The following is a 25,776-nucleotide window of genomic DNA, read 5'->3' as shown; positions in this document are numbered from 1 at the left end:
AAACAAAACCCACAGGCAACAGATAAGTATACCTTTAATAATGACCATGATCAAATCTAAGAATGTGATAGTGACCTTTGATACAATGTATATTTAATTCAGGGGTGACTTAAAACTTTTTTCGTAGATTTTCTATATTCCAATACCATTATATAACTCTGATTGCTCGATAATCATACTCCCTCTCTTTTGTCTTTCACGCCCGCATACATACACACAATACAGCAAGCAATTCCAAAATAACAAAAAATTCACATACATATACCATATTGACTATTCTCTGGGTTTTCATACACTTGACAATAAATCAGTTAACAATAATGCTAAGGTTAAACATTTGAGGCGTTCTCAGTTAGCATTGCCAGTACATTAAAGCTTAAATTTTCTGAGGATGACGTGGAAAGGTTATAGCAATGAAAATATCAACATTTTAATTATGTTAAGAAAGGACAAGGAACAAAAACAGTGACAGGCCTGGCTTGATTTTAAAAGCAGTACATGCTACATTGTCCCCAGAAATTCATAAACAGAGACCCCTGTTGGAATGGCAGGGAACAGAGAAAGAAAAAAAACCTACTGTATGATTAAAACCAACAAGGAAGACATACAACAAAGCAAACTTCTTGTTAGATAAGAACCTGAACTTAAACAGTATGTTTGCATTTCCATCCCATAAATAATAAAGAGAGGGACCACCTTTAAGAGCGTGTGATCTCTAGACAACATCTTCTCCCTGAAATCTCTCGCTGAAAAACGTGAGGTACAGTACTGTAATTATCGAATTTCATTTGCAGTAATCGCTGGAAAGAAATATTAAGGCTCCACTCTGGAGAGGAGAAAAAAAAGACTCATGTCCCTCCATGCTATTTCCAAATTAGTGGTAAGCCAAGTGATATATTAGTCAAAATCATTTTCTAACATTTATGCTTTCTAATGTCAACCTTTCACGTGATTATGCATACAGAAACTTTCAGTGTAGACATTCCTCCACCAAGTTACATGGATTTTTTTTTTTTAAAAAAAGGGCAAAAGTTTTTTTTTCCTCTGATGATAGAAAGTACAACTGGCCACGTACAGATAGCAGACATTTGTCAATAAAGTGTTGTTCACTCTTAAGAATAACCAATACAAGCACTTAACATTTCTCCAACACACAAACCACACGGTGAACAGTCACTGAATATCAGCAGCATGTTGTCAAGAGATTTTCAAAACAGACGTGCAGGTATTTGTTACTTATAATTAGTTAAGAATGCATGTTTTGGGGTAGCAATAAAGATTTATAAGGCTAAAAAAAATACAGAAAAAAAGAAGAAGGAAAAAAAAAAGATTATTGAAGCTATTTGACTGGTGGAACTGGCTTCATCCCTGCACGCACATCTTGAAGACTGGGAACCAGGAGCAAGGTGGCTCAAAGTTTGACTTGGGCCAAAGTCACCAAAATTAAATAGAAAAAAATATTAGTTTTCAATTTCTTTATGTCCTCTTGTTTTCTTTTTAAATCTAAATTTCATTATGTCCATCCGAGCACAACTGTTGATCGAGCTTCAAGGAGTCGTCTTCTACTGTTTACTTCGATTCTGACGATCCTGAATTCAGGGGAGACACAATTCAGGGAAATTAGACGATGTTACATTTGATCAAACGGCTCATCATATTTGATCAGACGGCTGATCAAATATAGCATCACAGACAGCTACTAGAACATGATGTCCTCTGGGGAACACAGAGGGACCTCACAAACACAGAACATGGTTTCTGAAGCTGCATACAATTGAAATTTAATTATCAGGGAGACTCAAAGAGAAATTATGAAGATACTGATCTTTACCTGATCAAGTCGGGATCGACTTTGTATTGGAGCAGGCTCATAACTCTGTTGGTGACAAGTGACATGTAAAACCTTATTAAAATGCTGTAGAACAGATATAAATCTGGTCACTTTGATACAAGAATATCTAAATTTACCATGAACAAAATCACAAACAGTTTGATTCGAAGACCAGTCAAGTACAAAAAATGGAGAGAATCAAAACCAGTTTACAAATGTTCCTTATTTTTTTAATAAACTAGTTTAATTTTGATGCGTTTATGTAATTGTTACCTTTCTCACAACCTCCTCCTCCTCTTGCTTCTTCTCATAGTGGGAGAAGTCATCGAAGATGGAGGTGGTGTGTTTGTAGGTGGCGATAATCTTGAGCACCTGCTTTGCCTTCTCCAGAGGCACCTCCTGAGTGTCACGCGAGTTGGTCACTGGCTTGTTGTCGTTGTTCTCCAGGCGGATGTGGCGCAGCTGGCTATTAGGCACGTCCTTAACAAATAACCAGTTCACGTCAAACTTGCCCTTCCACTTGTCCTGTGCCCAAACGCCAGCGCTGGTGCCGTAGTCCACAGGCGAGCGCATTTCCGCCACACCGCAGAAATGACCGCTGCCGTTGACGCTGAACAGCAAGTACACGGGACCTTTAGAGTTCATAGCTCTGAAGGCTGAGTCCAGACGCTTGTTGCCGTGCTCCGTGCTACACCAGATGGAATACTTGATGGAGCGGTGGATGTCGTCCTCAGAGTAGCTCTTGATGATGAACACGCGGCCGTTCTTCAGGTTCCAGTCAAACTCCTTGGGGTTGTAGCTGTGGGCGGCTCGTAGCTTCTCCAGCACCGGATGGGACTCCAACCCTGGCCCCGCCCCCGGTGGGACACCCCCGCCCCCCCCGCCTCCGTTTCCAATACCGCCACCGTTAGAGGAACCACTGCTGTCCAAGCTCCCGCCACCGTAGCCTGGGTTGCGGTTGCGTGGGGCGACCCAGCGGGTCTGCGGTGGCGGACCAGAGTTGTGGTTCTGGTACGACTGTGGAGGAGGAGGCGGGCCCTGCATGGTCATCTGCTGCACCAGAGACTGGGCTGACTGCAGGGACTGCTGGGGGGGAGGGGGCAGACTGTGGGGAAGGTGAGCATGGGAGTGAAGCTGCTGTGGCTGGTGCTGATGGTGGTGGGGGGGCAAAGGAGGCGCCACTTTGGTCACAGTCCCTTTGTTATCCCATGTATCAATGTCCATGCTGTGTTTAATAGGCGGCGGAGGCAGAGCTCCTCCTGCTATGGGCATGCCGGGCTTGGTCTTGGTCTTTAGCTGCTGCAGTTTGGCAGGTTTACTGGCAATAGCAGCCCACGATGTAGGTTTTGGAGGGGGCATTCCGATTGGTGTACCGCCGTTGCCCGTGGCAACAGCTGCAGCCACACTGCCGCTGCCACCAATCACAGAGCCTACACTCTTCACACCCGAGCCACTTCCTGTCACATCCCCACCTAATTTTAGGCCCAGCATGCCCTGCTCTAGGCTGTTCATACCTGGAGCCTTGCTCAGGGTGTCACTGTGGAACCCTGTCTGGCCATCAGGGACTAGGGTGCCTCCCAGAGAGCTGGGTGGGTAGCTGTAGCTGCCCCCATAAGCTGAGCTCTGAGTCTGCTGGCCCTGAGAGCCACTGGTACCCCAGGCTGAGAAGGCGGGGTTCTCTGGGAAAAAGTTAAACCTGTGAGGATAGATGCTGCTGCCAAGCCCGCCCGGCTGCCCAAATACCGTGTCGTGCATAAAGTGATGGTCTCCATTGCTGAGGGGGGCATAGGGTGTAAGGTAGGGAATCGGTGGGTCACCTCCTGTAGACCAAGGGGCCTCACTGAGAGGGTAAGGAAATCCAATGGAGGGGGCATAGTAGCTGGACAGGTAAGGGTCTGTCATGGATTGATAGCTGTTATTCTGCAAACAAAAAGAAATACATAAATACACAAACAATGAACAGCCTCCTATGAGATCAACAAGGCTGAGGGCAACATTGATGAATTTAAATTAAAGCTTTTTTGTTTATTTTTTTACATTACAAAGGGCACCATGTGGCTATTTCATACCTGATTGGACTGGCCAGTGAGATAGGGCTCAAAGTCATTGTCATGGACTGTATCCTTCTGGTGGAGGGAACCATTCTGCACTGAAACTGGAAAGGCTGTAACAAGGTCCAATTGTTATCAAAGCTGCACACAAGAATTTACATAAATCACAACTTACAGACACAGAATTCATTATTAAACCTAACGTATCTGCAGTCTACAGGTTGTGGATAATCTTGTGACAGATTGCTCATTGTATCAACTCTATCATAAAACAGTTTACAGTGTCAAATGCAGAACGCTAAGATGTACAATCACTAGGATTCAGACATAAGCAGCTAAAATTCTGTATTAATGGTGTGATAACTTGAGCAAACAATGAATAATAGTTCAAGAACTGTGGTGTGTGCTTTCCATTCAATCACAAGCGAATGAAGCAATAATCACGAGAAAAAAAAACATCAGTGAGGAATGCCCCACATGGATTTTGCGCAGGGTTTTTGTAATTATAAAACACTCAAATCATCCTGTCATTCATGGGGAGTTCATTTTTTTCTCTTAAACTGATGGAGGGCACACCCTTCTTAGCATTGTGTGCCCACAGTGACTGTTACACAGATATGAACCCTGGGCTTTCATACAGTTAGATACACCAGCTTATGAAATAAAACATATATTTCATGACTAGGGGTGTAAAACCCAACTGTATAAAAACGAATCGTTCAACAGACAACACATCCTACATCGCTCTCACTGGTGATGGCTGGAGCTCTGGGGCGACTCAGAGTTACCTGACTGTGAGTGTCCATTATTTTGAAAAGTGCAGTGTTACAAACCCATCCACAGTATGAGAGCCATACAACCACACACTTAGCTGATGAATATACTGAAAGTATTTTTATGTTTGTTTTGTTTAAGTAGACTAATGTAAGTTTTGGACATAAGATAAAATACAGAGAACACTGGAAACTGGAATTGGAAAAACTGAAATAAAAAAACAACTGTGGGTTTGCTGAACCGTTACGCCCCTATTCATCATGTGCAAAATCGATGGCATTTACATGTTGATAAACCACAGAGCGACCTATGACGGTACAGAGGAAAAAAAAAGGTTTTGCATACTGCCTGGGATGCATGGGTGCAGGGCACAGCCGGATGAAATGCTGTTTGCCGTTTCTCTTACCTTTACTAGCATCTTGTCCTTTCGACGTCTTTGTGGTTATGTTGAGGGAAAAGCGACAGAGAGAATGCATGAGGAAGGACAGAGAAAAATAACTGTTATGAGCTGAGTATGTCAATCAAAGCATGGCAGATTACATTTTCATTACACTGACATTTTCAGGCGACTTGTCGATTTCAATCAGCTCCTCTTTAGCACATATTTATGACTTAACCCTCCTGTTACCTTCAAATTTGGTAACATTTTTTTTTTTATCTATTGGAGTCAATTTGGCCCCCGCAATTGAGACCCTTGGAAATTGATTATAATAAAAATTGGCACCCAAGTTTATGTGTCAGGGACGTTATGTCTTGTTGACTACTTCAATAACCATATCTATAACCCCACCTTATACAGCAAAGTTCTTGCGGTAGTCATGTTTTTCCCTCCCAAATGTCACATTAAATATCAGTGGCTCTCACACTCCTACAGGTGTGGTTATGTTAGGTTTGGGCCCTAAAGCAGAGGGAGGTTTTTTCACTATTATAAATGGCATGCTGTAGTTCCTCAATGTCATCCCAAAACAACTAAAGCAAATTGGTGCAAAATGTTGATATTTCTTGTTTGTTTTATACAGCTAAAAGAGCCCCAAAGAAGCACAGATGCCTACAAAATGTGTGCAGGACAATGACAACTCATCATCATGTTAATGTTAATTTGTTGTTTACCCACCTATCCCCATTCGATTAGGAAGAGTCATGAGATATAAAGCCAAATGATGTTAATCATGTATTTAGAGACGTTACACATTGACTGGAGTCAACTGAGCCCAGAGATAACAGGAGGGGTAATGCTGGCAACCTGATACATAAATAGCTAACATCGTTTGGCAGTGTGTGCTGTGCCAGGCTGCCCACAGCCAAACAAAACCACTGGGTGCTGTGATCCAGGCCTTGAGCAGCCTGACTGCTAAGCTATCCACTCCTGTCGCTGTCTGGCTAACAGGCTCCGCTAGCCTGGCAGCGGTGCCACCGTCTGATTTCCAGTTTAGGATGCACCGCACACCCGCCGCTCTCCTGTGGAAACGCAAGGCCTTGACTTGTGCGTGTCTTCCCCTCGCTGCTGCTTACCTGAGGGTCGATACTCGTGGCAGACATCATTCATTAATCGGGATTTCTATCAGACTGAAGCCGGGGCGAGACGTGTAGCCACCAAAAACTACGTTTTCTCCGGCTGCTGGAGCTTGTTAGCGCCCGAGGATGTGCGCTGCGCGTTTAGTTTGCTAACAGTGGAGCAGTTAGCAGCAGTTGGCTCGAGCTAGCCAGCCCCTGCTCGCTCCAGCCTGCCCGTGCGGCTCCGGCTGCGTCCCGCTCCGCCTCGGCGTCGCTCGGATCCAGCTGAGGTGCGGCTCCGGTGGCACCGAGCGGTCCCTGTCAGCATTAATCCCGGGGATGGGGTGGGGGGGTTCAGTCCGCTACAGACCCCTCACCGTTAATTTAAATTCCAGCTTTGGTGGCCCTCTTCACCCAATGGCAGCTTCATCCGGGGTCTGCCGGGCGGAAATGACGCCGGTGACGTCGCCAGAGGAACGCGTCCGCGGCTACCTAGCAGCAGAGAGCCCAGCAGCCTAATTATAGGAGCACATGCTCACATTAACTAAATAAAAGGACAGCACACAAATACTACCACATTTATGTTCTGTGATTATTATATACTTTTCCTTAAAATGTTCTTGTCATTATGGAGACGTAGAAATTTTTGTTTATTGTTGTGTATTTGTTTCTTTGTATTTTTGTTTTCTAATTCAGTAAACGTGCATCAGCAGTGATCTCGTTTCAGTATTGGCTAAAATTATCTTCATCAGTGTCAGTCAACAAACCACAGCAGAAGGTACAGCCTACATAAAGATGAGCCAATGTTTTCTATGATCTTTTAGATAAATTTATGATGAACAAGAACTGTTTTGCAGCATCCCGTGGTCAGGCTGCACTGTATATATTTTATTTCACTAAATTACATCGCACACAGCTGCAAAGGTGTCACTTTATTGTAACTCAAACGACAGGTGTTTAATAATTTAAAACATTTTACAAGACATCAGAAAGAAAGGCTCACGAATTCACATTTTGAAATCATTTGTGTTTCACATAGCTCTGAGTGCCATAAAGATCACCTCTCTCTCACTCTCTCTCTCTCTCTCTCTCTCTCTCACACACACACACACACACACACACACACACACACACACACACACTCCAACACAGTGACACAGGTACACTAAATTTACTTGAGGGCTGGGAAACATAAGTACACTTTTCATACAGTGATAATGACAATTAACATTGGTTTAAATTCTCCCCTTGAGGTCTCCTGGTGACTTCAGTCAGTATATACAGCACAGTGAGGTTCAGCTTAAATTATAGATATTGAAACATTGACAATATAAACTCTCTTGTTCTAGTTAAAAAAGGAATTATAATCTTCGATTGTTTCATCCGTTTCCTCCGTCATGTTCCTTCTCAGTCAGTTCTCAGCTGCTCTGTTTGTGGCTTATTATTTATAATCTAGGAAGAAAAAAAAGGAATCAGTGACAATAAATGGTGTATGAAACTTGCCTAAAAAAAATGGGGTCAAGAAAGAGAGAAGAGCAATAATGTCACTCTAACTATCAACTCTTAAGAGCAACTGAAAGGATTTGGATGGATGATAAAATTCACTGACATTAGCTAACATAAATAAATTAACAAAACAAAACAAAACTCAGTGGTGCACAGCATGTCATCTTCACAATGAAGGTGTAAAAGGGAATTAACCACAAAGGCCATAGACATTATATTAATGCAGGGAACATCTCAGAGTTAACCAGAAGCAGTGTGACAGTCTCATGCTGTCATGCAAATCTTGAATGAACACATGAATTACGCCAGTGACTACTGAACTGATAAAACATAAGGGAGAAGAAATATTAAATTAATTTCATACTGTATAGTGGTTTCATGTCACTCTTCATCAAGGTGGCAAAGTGTAATAAATATACTTACAGCTGTCCTCCTCATCTGACAAAGTGCTGACAACGTAACAGGCGTAAACAAATCCCACGAGCTGCAGAAGCCAGCACATAACAATATTAGTTGCAACGCACATCACATTCAAGCAAACATTTCTTCTTCCTGTAATACATTTAAAGCAAATTATTCATCAGAAGGCACACTTAGGAAGCATTTTCTTGAAAGTGTGTGCATTTACTCGGGCAGGTGTTTACTCACTGATACCAGGAGCTGCACGATGCAGTGCAGGACCTCTATGTATTGATATTCCAGCCAGCAGCTCAGCACGGTGATCAGCTCTGGGTTCTCCTGTCTCTGCCAACCAGCGGCAGGGAGGCCCTTGCTCTCACACCCCGGGCCGTTCTCCTTCCACCAGGAGCGATGAGACGACACTCCCAGGCTGAGGATATCGCTGTCCTGCAAGGACAGAGTGGGCCGCTTTGATAAGAGCATGACCTTTCTGCTTTATAATCATTTAAGATGTTCCAGCTTTATTAGATTGTGCGCGGGGAAGAATGAAAGGAGAGAAGGCAGAGAAAGGCGATATGCAGAGACAGTCAGGTGTAGCATGAACATGGTGCAGTTTGGGCCTCGGCTCACTGATCGATCAGGACGTGAGAAGGTCACCGCTCTCATGAGAAACTACCACTATCAATACTGCTAGTACTACTGCTGCTAGTATTATTACTAGTGCTGATATTATTACTACAACCTTTACTGCTTGTGACACCAACAACGACAATTATCATCATCATCATTTGGGTACAAAAGGCCACTTTTATGCTTAGTAAACACACATAGAGGATATAAACATGTGATTAGAAGGTCACTTCATGATGCAAAATATTTTTTGTGATGGAAACATTTATCAGCCACAAACATAAAGAGGTTCGATTATATAGGTGGGCTCTGAGAGGAGCCCTGGAAAGAGGTGAACATAGTGGTTAGTAGGTGTAGTTGTGTGGGTCTCTAATTATCAGACCATTAAACGTACCTTTGAAAGACCTCCCAAGTCCAGGTAGAGACAGCTGACAAAGACATTCCAGCCAACCCACAGCAACGTCCACACCAGGTACTGAGGAACCAGCATGAGTCACATTTACATTAGAAATACACCAGTAAAAAAAACAAACAAACAAAAAATAAAAACCAAGATACGTTACACATTTGCAGATGAAACGTAATTCTTCTTCAGAGTGGTCATAATGCAAATGTTTTGACAGTGCTCTTTTCCTCTAAACATCCCAACTCTAAGTGAACAAGTCTACAAGGTGACTGTCAGCACTCAAGGTTGATGTGATATGATGTGATTCTTTATCCCTAACTCTCATAAGTCAAACAAACAACACCTCACCAGAATAACATAGTGCGGTCTGTACTGGATGGTACCGAAGAGCCCAAGGATGACCATGATAATCTGGATAAAGTTGATCATGATGGGCGCCCACTGGTAGCCAAGGAAGTCAAAGACCTGCCTCTCCAGCGCAGTTATCTGGAGAAGGAGAAGTAGAAGAAGAAGAAGAAGAAGAAGAAGAAGAAGAAGAAGTTTAGGCATCAGTGGGAGCCAGGCACGGGCGCCTCAGATGAGCTGTGAATGACTGAGCATTGATTTTGTGAAGCGAGCGTGTGCCAGGTGGAAGCATGTTGTCTTGGCTTGTTACAAGGTGATCTCCCTCCAGTGTATCCCACCAAGCACTGCTCTATTTTATTTCACACGAGTTGTCAAGGCAACTGAGCCGTGGGGGACAGAGCATGCTGGAGAAAAGGCAGATTGCTACGAGTGTTGTCCTCTGAGGTCGGCCACCCCACTCAGTGCAGAGGAGGGGGGGCAGGGTGGGAAAGAGGGAGAACGAGGACAAAGTGGCTGTGGCTCTGCTTTGTGGTGGTTTTAGAAGTGGGGGGTCACACCCTTTCATGTGCACAGCCAAGAATAGGAGCCTTATTGTAAACATGATGTGACTAAATCTCTCTCTCATTTTTACAGTCACTGTAAAGATATTAAATAATAATGACTGTGGAGGGAAGACAATCAAATCCAACATCAAAGGATTTAAAAATTAGATTTTGGGGATTATTAAAATGCTGGAGTTTAATATTTTTTGTTGAAGTTTCCTGACTTAAAAAAAGTTAATAATTTAAAAAACCTGAGCGGAAGAAATAAATAGAAATAATAACTTTAGGTACACAACAAGTGATTTCATACATGTAAATCATGTAAACTATAGCCTTGAAACAAAAGCAAATCAACAGAACAGAGGTATTAAGTGGTTTGAGAAGAGGTGTTGAATTTCTAAGTATCTTGTAATCAGAAAAAAAGAGAGGGGTGAGAGGTAGGCAGATGTGTTTATGTTAGGCATCGTCACAGAGAAAGAGAGAGAGAAAAAAACAACATCTCACCAACTGCAGAGAGCATATGAAGATCAACATGCAGCGTCCCGAGCAGCACCCCATCTTTTTTTTTCTCTCTCTCTCTCTCTTTGGCAACTGGATCACAACAGCGAGGAGGCTGGATTTATAATTGCGCTATCACTGGGAGGAAACCTGCGAAGCTTAGTTCCATTGCCAGACGTGTGGGGACGCAGCGCGCACTTTAACCACATGAATTAAGAGGAAAAACACGTATGCCTGCCTTGCAACTACGGAGGAGGGGGAGGGTAGCCGAGGCTGTGGTGTTTGGGGGGGCGATTAATGCCACGAAGAGGCAGGAGGAGAAACCTGCAGGGAGAAATCCATCCTGAAATACTCACTGTTATTAAATCATCTCTCTGCCATGCCCAGTGCATTCCAGGATGTATTTTGCTATTTATTATTATTATCATCATTAGTATTAGTATTAGTCGTAGTGGTAGTAGTAGTAGAAGTAGTAGTAGTGGTAGTAGAGGTGGTAGCAGCAGCAGCAGCAGCAGCAGCAGCAACAGTAGTAGTAGTAGTAGTAGTAGTGGTAGTGGTAGTGGTAGAAGCAGTAGTAGTAGAAGCAGTAGTAGTTGTAGTAGTTGTAGTCGTAGTAGTAGTAGTAGTAGTAGTAGTAGTATTTGCAACCTACCCTTTTCTCTCAACCTGCCAAATATGAGCAAAACATTGAGAATATGTTGTTGTATTGTATTATGACAGTAGCCTGCAGTTTTCAATTACTAGACTACACTAATCAAATGAACCGAACCTTATTGCATTTCCACTTTTTTGGATTTTTTTTATTTTTCTGGTATGCAAAATTGTTGAATCTTCTTTCTATCAGCTTCTGTATGTTTTTCTTTTCGCCAATTTATTTTATTGTTTGTTCTCTCTTCACAGGCTTACACCATGAAATTCCAGTGATTCCTGTTGTTGGCAGCACACACAGCAGCATTTTTTTTTTTTTTTTTTTTTTTTTTTTTTTTTTACAGAGCAATGTATATCTGTCTCCTCTACAATGGATGTCTGCCTGTATAATTACTGATCAGCAGTGTAAAATGAATTTATAAGGAAGCCCCTGCTCTTTGATTCTGTGGGGCTGAGAGCAAAACATGGCTTTTACTTTTGGTGTTAAAGATACTAGGGTGAAAAATGCTATTAAAGTCCAATGTGATGTGCAACAAATATCTGTTAGTGATACTACATGTTTGGCCAGTTATCCATGGAATGAGAAAAATTCACAACGCCCTAACATCAAGAGTACAAGTTTACCTACGCCATCACCACCATAAGAGGAGAGATATGTAGGGCTATACATGAAAAAAATGGCTGATATGCCACAAATTTGAAAATTGTGGAATACAGGATGGTCAAATTGTGCTGACTGAATTACTTTCAGTGATTCGTGTTGTAACTTCATGTTGCAACAATTATTATTCATAACCTAAATACCTCAATACCTCAATAACACTCAGTCATAAATATTGTGCATCCTTTTGCATTCATAGCCGCTGCCGCCCAAAAGTCACAGCACAAGTCAAACATGCATTTGTCCTATTAAATCTATTCAAAAGAGATGTCATTGTTGCTTCACCTGCTTCTCCTCCTCCTCCTCTCATTGTCTGTGGCATCAATCGCCCCCCATACAGCTACACATCTGCACGTCTCCTACACCCTGATAGGTTGCTGGCCCTCTACAATGCTGTAAAGACACCAGTAGGTGGTAGTGGTGGTAGAGGTATAGGTCTTAAAGCTATATGGGGACAGTGAGGTTATATGAAGCTATATGCCTGGATCTCTGCTGGCAGGCCTACATACCAATACAACCTATAGACTCATATGTGAAGAAAGAGGAGAACTCATCAGAAAAATGTAATTTGTCATTGCTTTTTCCTGATTATGCTGTTTATGGTCCAACGTTTACAGCACTTAAAGAGGGAGAGAACAGACAGACAGCCTCTCAGCACTGGGTCCTCAGTATAGTTCTGGTTTGCTGGATAACTTCACTCCCTTTTTTTACAGGGTTTAATATCTCACAGACCTAGTGACAAATTTGACCTAAAAACAACATGAACAGTAGCAGGGCTGCACAGCTGGTCGAGAAACTCTGAACGCAAAACAAAAATTTAACCTGGTTAATCACCTTAACTGTCCAACCCAAACCTGATCTGGATTTTACTGAGCTCAGGTCAGGGCTGACTGAGAGTTTTCATATCTAAACACCTAAGATGATTTTTTTTCCTACAAACTTGGTCACTTTGCAGACCTTTCTTCACCAAAGTAATTTTAGCACCAGAAAATGTATACTTGCGTTCTGTCATTTACAAATGTGTTCACTAATTATTAGACTCATGAATCAATTATTTATGATGAACTAACTGCAGGCAAGACTAAATATGGCTTCTTTTTCCCCCCATGGCCACTCTGTATCATATTTCTTGATTTTTCCTTACCATTTGCAAGGGACAAGTGGACAGCAGGCCCAGGGTTAACTGTGTTTGTTAAGTTTAGCTTGATGCATGCAAGGTCAGGTGAGGTCAAGGTCATGGATGGATACTAACTGCAAGCTCTGTTGTGTGATTACACCGCCTCAACGCTTCCTGTCTCTGTTACTTTACTGACATAAATGTGTTGCAAGAACACACAATTCAGACGCTTACACATGCTGTAACATATTGTCAAATAACAGTATGTTTGAGTCTGAGGCATGTTCCCCACTACTGTATACACACTCAGATTCGGGTTGCTCAGTGCCTCTGCTGTAAGTGCACATGGAGTACAGATTATGAAGAGTCTTGTAGCCCAGTTTTTCCCCCATGCGCCCCAGATTTAGTTTTTTTTTCTTCCAAAAGTGAAAGCAGTGAACCTGACTGAAAATATTCTGTCTCCATATAGGTCTAGTGAAGTTAGACCTCATTTACTTACTTTATCCCGTGCCAGTAACTTGTCCTAATGCAGAGGGTACTTTAGTCTCATGTGGTGGTTAAGACTGCAAATTTGATAAGAGGCACCATCATTTTAGGAACTCTTCACAATTTTACATTTTGATTTGTTTCTGTTGCTGAACTACTTGAAATATTCCGTTTTGTGAGTCCACCCTAGGCAGTGTGATCTCATTAAATTTGTAAAAAAAAAAAAAAAAAAAAAAAAAAAAAAAAAAGACTAAATAGCCATGGTTTGCCGCTGAAATTAAGCACAGCACACCCTAAGCCTTCCATATCAGCGAGGACTACTGGGAGAGACCCCGAAATGTTATTTGCGTCTCACCATTCACTGGGTTATAGGGGAGCACTTCTCGGTCCTTCCGAGGGATGACGCTAGAATCAAAAGACAAATTCATAATTGGGGGGTCTCCAGCTCTGCCTGTGTCACATGGAAGCACTGTAGCTGAGCCGAGGGGATGAGAGTGGAGATGGAGGGGGCTTGAGGAACTGTGGAGAGGAACCTGACAATTGGAGATAAAACTGGAGATACGGCAGCGGCGTCAAATAGTTACACTTCTTCCTCTCGCTTTTGGCCGGGGAACCGAGGAGCGTGGATAGGGCGCACTAGGGGTCGGCGGGCGTCAAAGGGATGCCACATGCAATATGCTGCATTCCCTTTTGCTGAAACCCAAGAAGCTCAAGAAAGCCAAGTTGTCGTCTTTGGTTGATTATGCTTGCGGAGACAGCCTGGCCCGAGTGGAAGCAGAAATGAAAGGAAGCGACCAGAGTAGACGCTGCGCCTCCCGAAATCTCTGAGCTGAGTGAGTACGGGGATGCTATAGCGCAATGCTCTCTGCCCGTGGCTATGTGACAGGCTGGGGAGGGGGTATCATCCATATGTGACTATAATATGGATGTAGCTTGATAAGCCTTAGACGGAGGGCTTGATGGTTTAGGCTGCCCTCATCCATGCGTTATATCCCCATATAACGCATTACCCGCTTTTCTTTGTGTACGCACAGGCTTTTTCTTCCTCACCAGTGGTCATACATTTAACACAGACACGTGTGCACCCACCTCAGTGTTACTGCATTGCCTTTTGTGATCTGATGTCCAATTAACCGATTCATCAGAGAACTTCATCTTGATTTGATGGGAGGAATACGCAGAAACCGTCCAATCATGCGTTTTTAATGTTTAGCGCTCCGCTCGACTGTGAATTCATAAAGATAATTAACGTTAGACCTTTCCATTAACATTTTGCTGCCCCCTCCCTCACTCAGAGATGGGGGTGTGGGGGGAAACTGGCTTTGTCGTGTAAGTTGCCAGCTGACCTCAGGGACACAACACGGCGCTTTACAGCCCCACTTTGATCTGGAAATGAATTGGAAATGCTTTGATGATCAGGGGTGTTATTATGGGAGATTTTTTTTTGTTTGTGTTTTTTTTTTTTTTTTCCCAGAAATGTGGTGCTACAAGCTGATTGGAACGAAATCATGATAGCGGCACGCTGCATCGGGGTGAATCTCTTCATTTTCTGTCACCATGGGAGGCTTTTTATCACCATACCTGGGCATTTCCAAATTCCAGAGGCGTTTTTTTTTCTCTTTCCGTTCACACCCCGGTTTGCTCTGCCAGTCAGCCGGTATCACTGAGTGCACTGCCGTTGTTTCTAACCTGTTGTCACCAGCACCACTGCAGTTTGAGCTGTCAGGGCTCTCGACGAGACGTAAGAGCCCAAAGGCGCGGCGAGCCGGGCAGCCAGCAGCCGAACCAGCAACCATTGTGATGCCTACTGAGTGGGTGCCATCATGGGGAACATGCACCGCACACACACACACACACACACACACACACACACACACACACACACACACACACACACAGGTGTGCAGGCCTACATATGGCAGAGGGTATTTAATCTGGGGGAGAGAGAATAGGTGTACTATGTCAAAAGAGGATGTGATTCATTATTATTATTATTATTTCCCGCCAGCCTCCCCAGCTGTTAGATGCAGCCTCGCTCACAAGCCTGTTTCAAGGTCCCTGACTTTGTCAAAGGTGTCAGGAAGGATCTGGCAAGTGGAAATGAAGAAAACGCTGTTCGTTCCTTGCCTCTTTTCACTTGCCACAGACCCTAATGTTTATGTTAGAGACACTATTGCATGGATAAAGGCAGAGCCTCTTGCACACAGGCTTCAGCTTTCTTCCTCACAGGGGCATGGTTAATCGTTGTTGCAAGCAAACATTTGACCTAATTCACATTCTCACACAATAACAGTCTCCCCTCTCTCTCTCCCTCTCCCCTCTCCCCTCTCTCTCTCTCTCTCTCACACACACACACACACACACACACACACATACACACACACGCTCGCTCGCTCGCTGCTGTTATTTGTGTCACACAGAGGGTGAGGTTTTGCTCCACATGAACTCCCAGGTGGTTTATCAAAACCTGAGCAGATTGGCTGTGAGGTCACTGCTCGCTGGCTGTGCATGTTGAAAGGAGCTCCAATATTAATAATGAACACACATGTAAATGCAATTCACAGAAATGCAATCCACTGATATTGATTGGTAGACCTACATTTTTTTTTTTTTTTTTTGCTACCTTTCATGAGCAGTGCACCATAACTCTGTGTAACATTTTGTACTCATTAGGTACAAATGCGCAGAAAACAAACACATCCTTTTTTATATATATATAATTAGAAAGAGTTGTATTGTGGATAATGAGGTTGGTAAAGGGAAAAGGGCAAATAATTGAAGTGTTTGTCAGGTATTATCTCTGAAATGTGATCTGATGAGGATATCAATAGCACTGTGTCACTGGACATGTTTTACTCTTCCTTAAGATGTTTCATGACCTTTAATTAATTAGATCCAAGTCAACAGGTAGCTACTGTTATTCATTCACTGAGGCACTTACTGGGCAATCCTTCACCCATTCATCACTTCCCCATGCCTTACAAGATGTTCCCGATGTGCTCCCCTTTCACAGTGATACAGAAAAGGGGGCAAAAAAAAAAAAACTACCAGAACAAGGAGGATTGGGAGAATTGACATGTTTTAATTGCTCAAGCCCTACATTTTTAAAGGAATATGGGGGTGGGGGGTGTGGGGGGCAAGTTCAGATGGGAATGGTGATGGATGGTGTTCCAGTTTCCAGTTTCCCCTACACTATATGGCCCCTGTCTCAGTGTAGCTAGCCTGCTGGTCTGTGATGCATGGTCAGGGCAACACCTGGCAAATCTGGACCGGGCAGGTACGAGAGGGGAGGGCGAGCAGTTTGCGCAGGGTGCCACAGGCAGAGGGATTCTCTGTGGCTCAGGGAGCAGGGCTTTGTTTAGCAGGAAAGCTGCTGGTGGAGGGCCATTTCTTGCTCTGCTCTGAGCGATACGTCCAATTGGTTGGCTCAGACAAGGCAGCTCTAGGGCCAGAGATTACACTGCAGTGCTGAGGCGTCACTCTGGCTGAACACCGCAGGGGGAGGCAGGGGGATAGAGAGAGAGAGAGAGAGAGAGAGAGAGAGAGAGAGAGAGGAATGGGTGGGGAGGTGTGGACAGACTGAGACGAGGAGGAAAGGAAGGCCCGGAAAACCTGGTTGGGAAATGTGACAGGCTCTTCTCATCATCAGCGTTCAGCTTCTTCAAACACCTGCCACAGGACTCCCACACATGCCCCCCCCCTCCCTTTCCTCCACACCTACACCTTTCCCCTTTCTTCTCTTTCTTCTTATTTCCCTTTCCATCTCCTCCCCAAGCGAGCGCAGATATAATTACACTCACACTGTCACAACTGTGATTTAAACGAATATTTCCTCATAGATGCATACAATATTTTCGTTGATATTCCATACATTTCAGGAAGTGTTTCTGCTAAGTGAGAGCACTGGTTTGGCTACTTGGTGGCATGAAGAACAGACTGCAATCTGATATGATGTTGCCTTGCGTTCTTAGAGTACACTTAAATAGTTTAGATAGACATGCTGGGTGAACATCTTCCCTACCAAAATTGCTTTCTCAACACATGCTGATTTATATTGAGACGGGCCGCATGCACGAGTTGGATGTCCTCTGTTGCAAAGTATGACTTATTAATAGATTGTATTAATATTAATCATTGTGGGCTTAATTTGAATCAGGAAAGTACACAGTTTATGTTTGTTCTCTAGTCAGGGTACACTCCTTGCAAAGAAAAGTAAAGGTGGTGTGGCACTCTATTGTTGTTTTTTTTTTTTTTGGATGAAAAGGACCATCTACCCTCATAAGAATCACAATTTAATATTAAACTTCACTAACATCACAGCTGATCGCACTGCAACGCTGAAGCTCATTTATTTGAGCTGCTTCAGCCATTTTGGATCAGCACCTAATATGCTAATGGGATATAAAGCCATCAATGGCAGAATGACATTTTGGCCTCAGAAAAGCCCAGCGGTGATCCAGTAGTCACTTTTAAAACACACCCGGAGTCTTGAGGGACCCAGGAGTTTTGATAACTTCTAGGGATGAGACACGCAGCCTAGAGGAGTAGATGACATATTAAAGCAATTTGGACCGGGAGGAATATGTTTGGTTTGGAAGGAAAGCACCGTTTACATGTGGAATCCCAGTCTGTATTTCTAAAGGACATTATTCAGTGTCATCTGTTCACGAGCAGGAATGATGCAGCCGTGCAAACCTGTTACCTCAGTGAGACATGATCCATCCTTGAGCTCACTGTTTGGAGGAGAATATGTGGCTAGAAGCTGAACAAACAGTTAAAAAGCATCTTAAAAGTGGCTCCATACAACAGAAATCAACTGACGCTCAATGATAATTATCGCTCTAAAAATTTCAGTTGTGCCAGACAGGGTATGCTTCCTGGATTCTGCTGTTCATTCATGTTTTGCTTCTGGACAAGACACAGTGCAACCAATGAGAGGAAGCCAAAACACATTCTTACTGTGGACAGATGGTGTGATTTGACAGAGATTACATTGGGCTTGTTTGTTTGGTCTTTTTTTTTTTGTTAAAGCTCTGTGTTTTTACTGTTCATTTGAAACATATTACATTGCCAAACGTGAGATTCTCTGGCAGGCAGCAAGAGGTTGACAAGAAATCAGAGGAGGATGTTTCCTTATGTTCTCGCTGGCTCCAGAAAAACGCTGGTTGCCCTCCTGAGTGTTTCAGGTTACCCCGTCTGCTGGCATGTTCAGCTCTGCTGTGACTCATTCTACCCTCTAAATATTTATGCCGCTTCGCAGGAACGGTTAAAACATTGGCCAAAATCACATTTACCATTTTGGATAAAAGTGGCTTTGTGTCGGCATTATGTCTCATGAGCATGTGTGTTTTCCTCCACAGATCACATGTAGAATGTTGTTGTTTTCTATACAAGGTTGTTTTGCATTAAAACAACATTTCTTCTTCATTAATATGTATAATTATGTGATTGTTTTAATGACTTCCTGTGAGCAGGACTGAGCTGATATAAATGTGACATAGAAAGCCCAATACTCCCTTAAACATGCTAAAAAAGGACACAGATGCCACCAAGGCTCCTGTCTGTTCACTTCCAGGTTGTTTATGTGTCAGACAGGAATTAATTGAAATCACTTTTCTTCATTCAGAGTAGAATTGCTGCTTTTCTTCTGCCTTTTTCACTGTGTAGCCTATATTTTGCTTCTGGTTCTGAGGCTACTTAATCTAGTTAATGTTTTGTAAAGGTTAGATAATTTTGTAATTAAGCACTGCTCTGTGTGCTGTCTCACTGCAGATCCCAGCGAGACTGTGGCACTTCCCTGCGTGCATGTGTGTGTAAGGGTGTGAGTGTGAGTGTGTGAGAGCAAGCGAGCGCCAGCGCTCCCACATGGCCTCCATGCAGGACGGGCTGAACTTCACGGCTCCTCCCTACGGCAAGGTCCTGCTGCTGGGTGCTATCGCTGCTGCCTCAGCCTTCGTTGTTACGATCCTCATTGTGGTGCTCTGTGTGGGCTGCCAGAGGTGAGAGCAGGCGCTGTCCGCAGATGTGAAACCATACACACACACACACACACACATACTCATAGAGACACTTATGCAAGCATACATGAATGTAGGATGCACGTCTGCACACATGCACATACATGCATGCACATCACATGTATGCACACAATGCATACATAACAGACATAATCTTTCTCACACACCCTCATGCTCACACACACACACGCAGACACACATAGTCATGATGACTCAAACACGTGTGCAGACAATGACTCAGGCACAAATGCTGCATACACACACACACACACACACACACACACACACACACACAGAAACACAAAGAAATGCATCACTATAATAAATGTTAACCTGTATAACACAGTGATTGTGTTCACCACAGGAAGGGGAAGACACACAATGTCCCCGGCGAAGGCGGAAAACACCGTCTTATGGACATGGTAAGGCATTAAGGCGACACACTCCTCTTTGCATGATGATGTGTTTGCGTTGCAGCAGAGGTAGCTCAAGCAACTGAATTCACCAGGGAGCTGTTTCATTCAGAGGACACCTCTTCAGTGTTAATTAGTGTTTAACAGGCTGTGTGTGTGTGTGTGTGTGTGTGTGTGTGTGTGTGTGTGTGTCAGGGTATACTCAGGCAGTCCAAACTGCGGTCCATCAGTAAATCGGACACTGAGATGAACAAGATGAACTGCAATGGCAAAAGTGAGTCCATCTTTTACATACAAATCTTGACATTTGTGCTATACACATATTGCATACTGCAAATGATGACGAAAAATGGAAAATCAGTAAAAAAAAAAAAAAAAAAAAAAAAAAATTCACCAGTAAATCAACACCATGACTAGAAAATGCATGACAACATTTCCATATTTACTGTAATGTATTGTTTTTGTTTATTTTAATTCAGGTCCTCATTAGTTTCTACCAAGGTGCAGTAACAGCTCTCCTTCTTAGGGTCCACAGAAATAGTATTACAACTCCCAGTTAATGTCCATAAACATTTAAGTAAATATTCAATATTTGTGCAGAACATTACTCCATAAATCAAGTGTCATTACACACGTTTGCTCCCTGTCCTCGTTGGTGGATCTGCCCTAAAACGAATCATATTTAGGCGGTATCGAGTAAGGTTCCAAGAAAGGCTAGAGGGGAAATTTACCCTAAAACAGAATTAACATTTACAAGTCATTCCTGTTCTACTGGACTGTTCAATCTTGATTTGTGAACATGTGACTTTCTCCCATAGACAGAAATAAGAAATAGCCCAGATTTCTTTCTAGGAAATGATTTTTTATGTTATTTTATGTTCACAAATGCTCATTGAACTGTCCAGCATCACAGGAATAACACATGTAAATGCTGTTTTATGGTGGATTTCCACTTTGGTTGGCTGTATGGACAGGAATAACAGCCTCTGTGTGCCCTGCAGAGGCATCTAAAAAGAACCGTCCAGCCAGCATGGACCTTCTTCTGCTGCCCAGCCGCCGGTCTAACTCTGACCTTCGTTCTCAAGGCAGGCAGCTTCCCCAGATTCCCTCTGGCACCGGAGAGGACGGGGAGCACACTTACTCTGAAGTGGGCCGACGCTCCTCCACCACACGCACTGACGATGCCCTCTACGCCATGGTAGGCAGGGCCGGGCAGACAGACACTCCGGCTCCTCCGGCCGTGCCAGCCAACACCCCTGCGCCCCCTGACCCAGACGGGGATGGAGTGGAGGGGGGGCTTCCGGAGCCTGAGGCCCAGGTCATGTCTCCCCCGCATCCTCAGGAGACGGCTGAATACGCCTGTGTCAGGAAGCTGAGGAAGGCCGACAAGGCCCCTCAAAAGAGGGACAGCGGCACTGACATGGGGGAGCCACCGGCGCCGCCTCCACGACACGCCCCTCCGTCACATCCTGCCCCTCCCCCGCCACACCCTCACAGTACAAAGTTGCCCCGCAGAAACGTGGAGGCCTTCAACCTTCCCTCCTTTCCAAAGGTTGGTAGAGAAGAATATGTTTTAACCTGCTGCTTTCATAAATGCCTCTGAAGAGGTCAGGTTTCAGAAAAATCTTGGTTCCCTGATTGCGGTTCTGTGTGTGCACGTACTCTTGTTTGCACGTGTTTAGTGAATACTTCTGCATTAACTGGTAGTCAGATTCTCGGCAGGAAGTGAAATAGGGATATAAGTCATGTGTTAGATTGTAGCACAGAAAATATATTATTTACTGAGCTACTGCATATGTTGTACAGTGGAAATTAACACAAGGACTTTAAGGGTTAGACTAGCATTACTGGACAGTGGAGTGGCAGCGTTACAGTAGGACCAGACAAAAAGCACAAACTATGATGGCACTGACTGAGATAATTTAACTTTTCTTCATGGCTCAGGTGCCAGAGGTATATTGCCAAGTATACTATCAAATTCATATATTATATGAATGTATGAATTTATTTCAAGATACTTGTATATTAGAGCTTCAACACTTGAGAAACCTTAAGCCAGGATTTGATGCAGATAAATGTCAGCCAAGAAAACTGGGGGTCTATGTGAGTTCTGTTTAACTATTAGGACAGGTCACAGCTTGTGTTTACTATTCAACACAAAGGTAACAACTCAGTGTTTAATTTTTTTTTTTTTGTGATAGGCCTCGGAGGTATCACCTCAGTAATGAGGTGTTTTGTTGGTTTTAAGTGACGATTGGAGAGGGAGAGGGGGTCTGTAGCACTATCTGGGACGTCCATTGGAGGTGGATCTTTGCTGCTGGTTCTCTGATGGGACGAAGTGGGGCAGCTGGTGAGATCAGATAAATAGGAACTGAGTTGGCATCAGCAGGAGCCCCTGAAGGTGCTGGTGTCCTCCTTGAAGCCACATGTTTCCTGAATGTGGTTGGAAGGGTTGTCCTTTTAGCTTTGACGCCATACTTGATGTTCCAGGTATCCTCAGGGCTGGAGGTAGAAGTAGGTTTGGTTGAGACATCAGTCCTGGAAGATCTCCACCCCTGTGATCACTGTCTGGGTGTCAGGCTCTTTGCTATACCCTTTAGCCAAAGCTTTTGGGTGGCTGCATGGTCAAGTTTAATGAATATATCTGTGTTTGCCCTTTGTTTCTATCGGATGATCTTGATCAGCTTCAGTGTGATAATAATGCCTGCATTTTGTGGTCAAGGAACAGGGAGCAGGATCTGGATAGAGATAATTAGAAGAGCATTTTTTTTGTCAGATTTCTTGTCGATGTTGCAGAAGAGCTGCGCAGGCTTGTTAGTGCACATGTTGCAGTTTTTCCATACGATATGCACGGCACCCGCACCGCTTATTTTGTCATATGTTAGCACTTCTTTGGGCATTTATTTGAAATCAGGGCACTTAGTGGTGTTTATTTGTTGGAAGGAGTTCTCAGTGATAGCGGGGGATTTCTGCTCTCACCAGTGTCACCAGCTCCATATGGTCACAGCAGCAGGAGTGTAGGCTGACAGTCTGCATTGGCTGTGGATATAAGGCTTTGCGCTCCCCGCTAGGTGACAGTGGGATCCCATTTGCTGCCCAGTGTGAGGTCAGTGAGGTCACAGCAGTCGCTCTGACCTGAGTTCAGTACATGTACAGTTCACATGCTTACATATGTATGCAGTCTGCTCGCAGGGCTGTTCACCCCCGATCGCTCTCATGTGGATGACGCAACTCATTGAAATAGACTCACCCAGCATATAGCACATGGTTCTTCACAGTCTTAGCTCCACCTTCTAAATCTATGTGATATTGTATCACATCCATCCAGTACAGCTCTGATGCCAGATTTTCAGTGCAATATTTTTGCATCTTCAAACTGGTTCATTTGTTTTCTGTGAGCCTCATAAGGGTTATTTTGAGGCTGCGGCTTTCCTATATCTATGATCGTTCCCTGTTCTGTGATTGTGTTGCCCTGGTTATGCAGTATGAGCATGAGCTAGTAATTAAAATAATGACCGGTTTCTTCCCAAATGTGATTTGTTGATCCGTTGACAGGAAGCGGTGTTTATGGGCAACGGGGAGCAGTACATTTGGAAACCTCCAGAGGATGATGACATCATCATGCTCCAAAATAAAGCCCTAGGGCCTTTGGGTGCTCACACAGTAGAGAATATACAACCATCTGCTGCTGCGGTGAGCAAGGATGCCTGAGTCTATCCATGCATGTTCCTGCCTGCACCTGTGTCTCTCATGCTTACTAGTGCTTTTGCCCGATTGCAGGTGGCCGAGATGTACTCTAAGGTGTGTAAACCAGGAAAGAAGAAGAGAGCTGTGCCGGGGTCTCCCCCAGCCAATCCTGGCTTCCGGACCTTGGGGCGTGGTGACCGGGACCGAGATCGGGACGGGGGGTTTAGTGTAGTGGTCAAACCCCAGACCTGGGCCCCTCAGGAGGGCAAAGCAGTTGGAGGGCCCCTTGATGAGCACTGCTATGAGTCCATTGGGACTGAGGAGTGCGATCTGGCTTATGAGAATATGGAGGGTGGGGGTGGCTGGAAGCGAGAGAGGCCCCCCAATACCTGTGCCACCCTGCGGCCTCGGAGGAAGAAACCCCAGCAGCCCTTGCAGCAGCAGCAACCCCCTCCGCCGCCACCGACACAACAAACCCCCAAGCTGCAGCACCTCCCTGCCAAAGCCCTGCTGCTGCCCGGGGAGAATCTGTACGAGAGCATCGGCGACCTGAAGCAGGGCTCCGCCACCTCCAGCACCACCACCATCTTCACTTTCAATGACGGCATGGAGATGTACGTAACAGGGCTGTAAGGCTGTGGCTGCACTGTGACCCCTATCCTTCCAACACAAGGAGCTAAGCTAGCACCACAAGGAGTGATGGCTGAGCCCCTCTCATGCTCACTCACACATACTGTTTACATTCAAGTCATGACATCATGCCTTTCAGAGGCTACAGAGGCCTTAGGGCAATAATGTTGATCTGTTATGACCTGGGCTGAATGCAAAGTCCAATCTATATACCTTAAAAGGAATCCAAAGGTAGTGAATGATAAATGAGCACAAGACTATTGCAGAGAAATCTGTAGGAAACAGTAGCACTTCTATTTTACTGATACATGTGCAAAGCACAATTTAAGTAAAAAGCCTAAATTCTTCCTCAATTTTAGCGGGTAAAAATAGTAGTTTTATCTGGTCCTAGTGGGACCCCTGTTTGGGGAACAGGCACAGCATTATGTGAATCCTTTGGTAGCACTTAGTCTGTCATGGACAGGCCTTCCCTGTAGTTGGTCAAGATGTGAATCAGGAGGGAATTTAAATGATATAATGGAATGAATTACTAATCAAAATACTTGAAAGCTCAGGGACCAAGAGTAACAATTATGAGAGTATTATAACAAAATTGCACACATTTTGCATTCCTCCTAAAAGCTTCAACTAATTTTGACCATTTTCACATTTAAAACTAGACCGGATATTTCCCTCTGTCATGTTTTGTTTCATATCACATCGACTGAAAACTGTCTCCACTGCCGTCTGTAAATGAAGTGTTTTACTTTGTTGATCCTGTTTCTGCACTTTGCCTGCTACGAGTTGCATGCTAAAAAAAAGTCAAAAACAAACAAAAAATCGAGCACTGTCACGTGGTATCTATATGAATGGTTTATTTTTTTCTATTGTTGTTGGTTGTTTGATTATTTTTTAGTGTGTTGCTTTATTTCTCTCTCTAGAGCACAATGTCAGATAGATTAAAGGATGTCTTTGGCTCATTTGGACTCTGTGCTGCAGCGAGGAGAGTTAATCGCCTCTCCTCCTGCACCTCCAACACACGCAGTACAGTTGAAACAAGACGAAGAGAACTGCTTGAGTTGTATAGGTGGAGACAGTCCACTCAGCTCCCCCTCTGCTCAGTCCTCACTCATATCTGTGGACCGTTCGTTCATCAACATAGTCTCTGCCTCGTGGTCATACTGAATCTGCTCGGGTTTCACCCCAGCGCAGCTTGCAAAGCTAGTAGAACTGATGTGTATTAGCAAACCTTATGTCTCATCATCACTCCATCGATGAACACTCTCTCTCTCTGTTATCAGTGTTAAAATATAGCAACGTTGCCAAAATGACAAAAATGTGAAGCAAAGTAATTGCAATGGAGAGCATCGCCTAAGGATAACACACAAAATTACATCTAATCCTGGACAATAAAGATGATTTCATTTGACCAAATATCCCCAGCAAACAATGTGATTATACTGTATGTTGATGCAATGTGTATGTACATTACAAAAGAGAAAGAATAATAAATATATCATCGGTGTCAAGAAATCTATCTTTTACTATTATGTTTAATTGTGTTTTGGAATGACTTTATCTAGTGACACAACTGCAAAACAGCTACATTGTAAATTTCAGTGTGTTCTGTTTGTTCTTTTTGAAGCCATGAAGCTACGGTGT

The 25,776-nt window shown here is 43.8% G+C and overlaps 3 protein-coding genes across 3 annotated transcripts; 1 reads left to right on the top strand and 2 right to left on the bottom strand.

Moving 5' to 3' along the window:
- Positions 1-17: 17 nt before the first annotated feature.
- Positions 18-6,631, bottom strand: ythdf1 (YTH N6-methyladenosine RNA binding protein F1). The gene is made up of 6 exons (XM_030055495.1): positions 6,169-6,631; positions 5,063-5,090; positions 3,901-3,995; positions 2,105-3,751; positions 1,832-1,876; positions 18-1,589 (listed from the first exon to the last, which is right to left on the bottom strand). The coding sequence occupies exons 1-6, from the start codon at positions 6,196-6,198 to the stop codon at positions 1,563-1,565; spliced, it is 1,872 nt and encodes a 623-aa protein (XP_029911355.1). The 5' UTR covers positions 6,199-6,631; the 3' UTR covers positions 18-1,562.
- Positions 6,632-7,061: 430 nt separating this feature from the next.
- On the bottom strand, positions 7,062-10,723 carry nkain5 (sodium/potassium transporting ATPase interacting 5). Its single transcript, XM_030055496.1, has 6 exons — positions 10,483-10,723; positions 9,440-9,577; positions 9,080-9,160; positions 8,305-8,502; positions 8,080-8,140; positions 7,062-7,602 (listed from the first exon to the last, which is right to left on the bottom strand). The coding sequence occupies exons 1-6, from the start codon at positions 10,534-10,536 to the stop codon at positions 7,592-7,594; spliced, it is 543 nt and encodes a 180-aa protein (XP_029911356.1). The 5' UTR covers positions 10,537-10,723; the 3' UTR covers positions 7,062-7,591.
- Positions 10,724-19,253: 8,530 nt separating this feature from the next.
- On the top strand, positions 19,254-25,275 carry LOC115362118 (formin-like protein 8). Its single transcript, XM_030055915.1, has 6 exons — positions 19,254-19,387; positions 19,770-19,827; positions 20,014-20,047; positions 20,820-21,370; positions 23,374-23,511; positions 23,599-25,275. The coding sequence occupies exons 1-6, from the start codon at positions 19,254-19,256 to the stop codon at positions 24,136-24,138; spliced, it is 1,455 nt and encodes a 484-aa protein (XP_029911775.1). The 3' UTR covers positions 24,139-25,275.
- Positions 25,276-25,776: the final 501 nt, after the last annotated feature.

Source organism: Myripristis murdjan, chromosome 7 (genome assembly GCF_902150065.1).
Source record: "Myripristis murdjan chromosome 7, fMyrMur1.1, whole genome shotgun sequence".
NCBI classification, from domain to species: domain Eukaryota; kingdom Metazoa; phylum Chordata; class Actinopteri; order Holocentriformes; family Holocentridae; genus Myripristis; species Myripristis murdjan.
This window is presented reverse-complemented; position numbering and strand designations above follow the sequence as displayed.

Coding starts and splice junctions, on each gene's coding strand:
- LOC115362118 (XM_030055915.1), top strand. CDS start 19,254: ATGGCCTCCATGCAGGACGGGCTGAACTTCACGGCTCCTCCCTACGGC. Junction 19,388..19,769: donor CTCTGTGTGGGCTGCCAGAG/GTGAGAGCAGGC, acceptor TGTTCACCACAG/GAAGGGGAAGACACACAATG. Junction 20,048..20,819: donor GTCCAAACTGCGGTCCATCA/GTAAATCGGACA, acceptor TGTGCCCTGCAG/AGGCATCTAAAAAGAACCGT.
- ythdf1 (XM_030055495.1), bottom strand. CDS start 6,198: ATGATGTCTGCCACGAGTATCGACCCTCAG. Junction 3,752..3,900: donor TCACTGGCCAGTCCAATCAG/GTATGAAATAGC, acceptor TTTTGTTTGCAG/AATAACAGCTATCAATCCAT. Junction 1,877..2,104: donor AGGAGGAGGTTGTGAGAAAG/GTAACAATTACA, acceptor TGTCACCAACAG/AGTTATGAGCCTGCTCCAAT.
- nkain5 (XM_030055496.1), bottom strand. CDS start 10,536: ATGGGGTGCTGCTCGGGACGCTGCATGTTGATCTTCATATGCTCTCTG. Junction 9,578..10,482: donor TCATATGCTCTCTGCAGTTG/GTGAGATGTTGT, acceptor CTCCTTCTCCAG/ATAACTGCGCTGGAGAGGCA. Junction 8,503..9,079: donor ACTTGGGAGGTCTTTCAAAG/GTACGTTTAATG, acceptor CTGTCCTTGCAG/GACAGCGATATCCTCAGCCT.